We start from the raw sequence: 608 nt of genomic DNA, 5'->3' as shown, positions 1-608 counted from the left end.
AAGTCAATGGGGAAGCCAGATTCACATAGCAACCAGGTTACTAACTTATCAACTGCAGTGATTCAATTAACTGTGGCAAGAAAGGTCGTAAAATGGGGCAAAACCCACTTAATAAATGTCTCGACAACAGAAGTTTTGGGCTCAATTGTGGTTGCAAGTCAAGGACTACCTGTAGCTGACGCGTGCCTCTACACATTCCTATCTCTACGGTTCACGCTCCCGGTCCTTTGATTTCCTTGACTCCCTTTGTTTGCGACATCTACTGACGCGCGCCGTAAAGTAAAAGGGGAGGGGCACGAGTGGCGGGAAAGCCGGGCGCGCGCGCTGCCGAGCGGGGAGGTGGGAGAAGCAGCGGGGTCGCAATCGCGAGTGCGCGCCCGTGAGTCCAGGGCGGTTTCGCGGGAGGAAGAAAAAAAAAAAAAAAAGATGGGTTTGCTCGAACTGTGCCGGGAGGCCTTCGGTGCGGGCGACCTGTACCAGGTGCTGGGCGTGAGGCGTGAGGCGTCGGCCAATGAACTCCGCCGTGGCTACCACAGGGTCTCGCTCCGGGTGCATCCCGACCGCGCTGACCCGGCTGATAAGGAGCGCGCCACCCGGCATTTCCAGGT

At 56.9% G+C, this 608-nt stretch overlaps 1 protein-coding gene across 1 annotated transcript in view; it reads left to right on the top strand.

The window, feature by feature from the left end:
• Window positions 1–420: 420 nt before the first annotated feature.
• Window positions 421–608, top strand: part of DNAJC9 (DnaJ heat shock protein family (Hsp40) member C9) — a 7,135-nt gene continuing 6,947 nt past the window's right edge. The window contains exon 1 of the mRNA XM_015818107.1: window positions 421–606. Coding sequence (XP_015673593.1) covers window positions 427–606 — 180 coding nt within the window. The 5' untranslated portion in view covers window positions 421–426. The remainder of the gene's footprint in view (window positions 607–608) is intronic.

The sequence above is a fragment of the Protobothrops mucrosquamatus genome, unplaced genomic scaffold (assembly GCF_001527695.2).
Source record: "Protobothrops mucrosquamatus isolate PMUCROS unplaced genomic scaffold, P.Mucros_1.0 scaffold681, whole genome shotgun sequence".
NCBI lineage: Eukaryota > Metazoa > Chordata > Lepidosauria > Squamata > Viperidae > Protobothrops > Protobothrops mucrosquamatus.
Note: the sequence above shows the minus strand (reverse complement) of the source record. Positions and strands in the feature narration are given on the sequence as shown.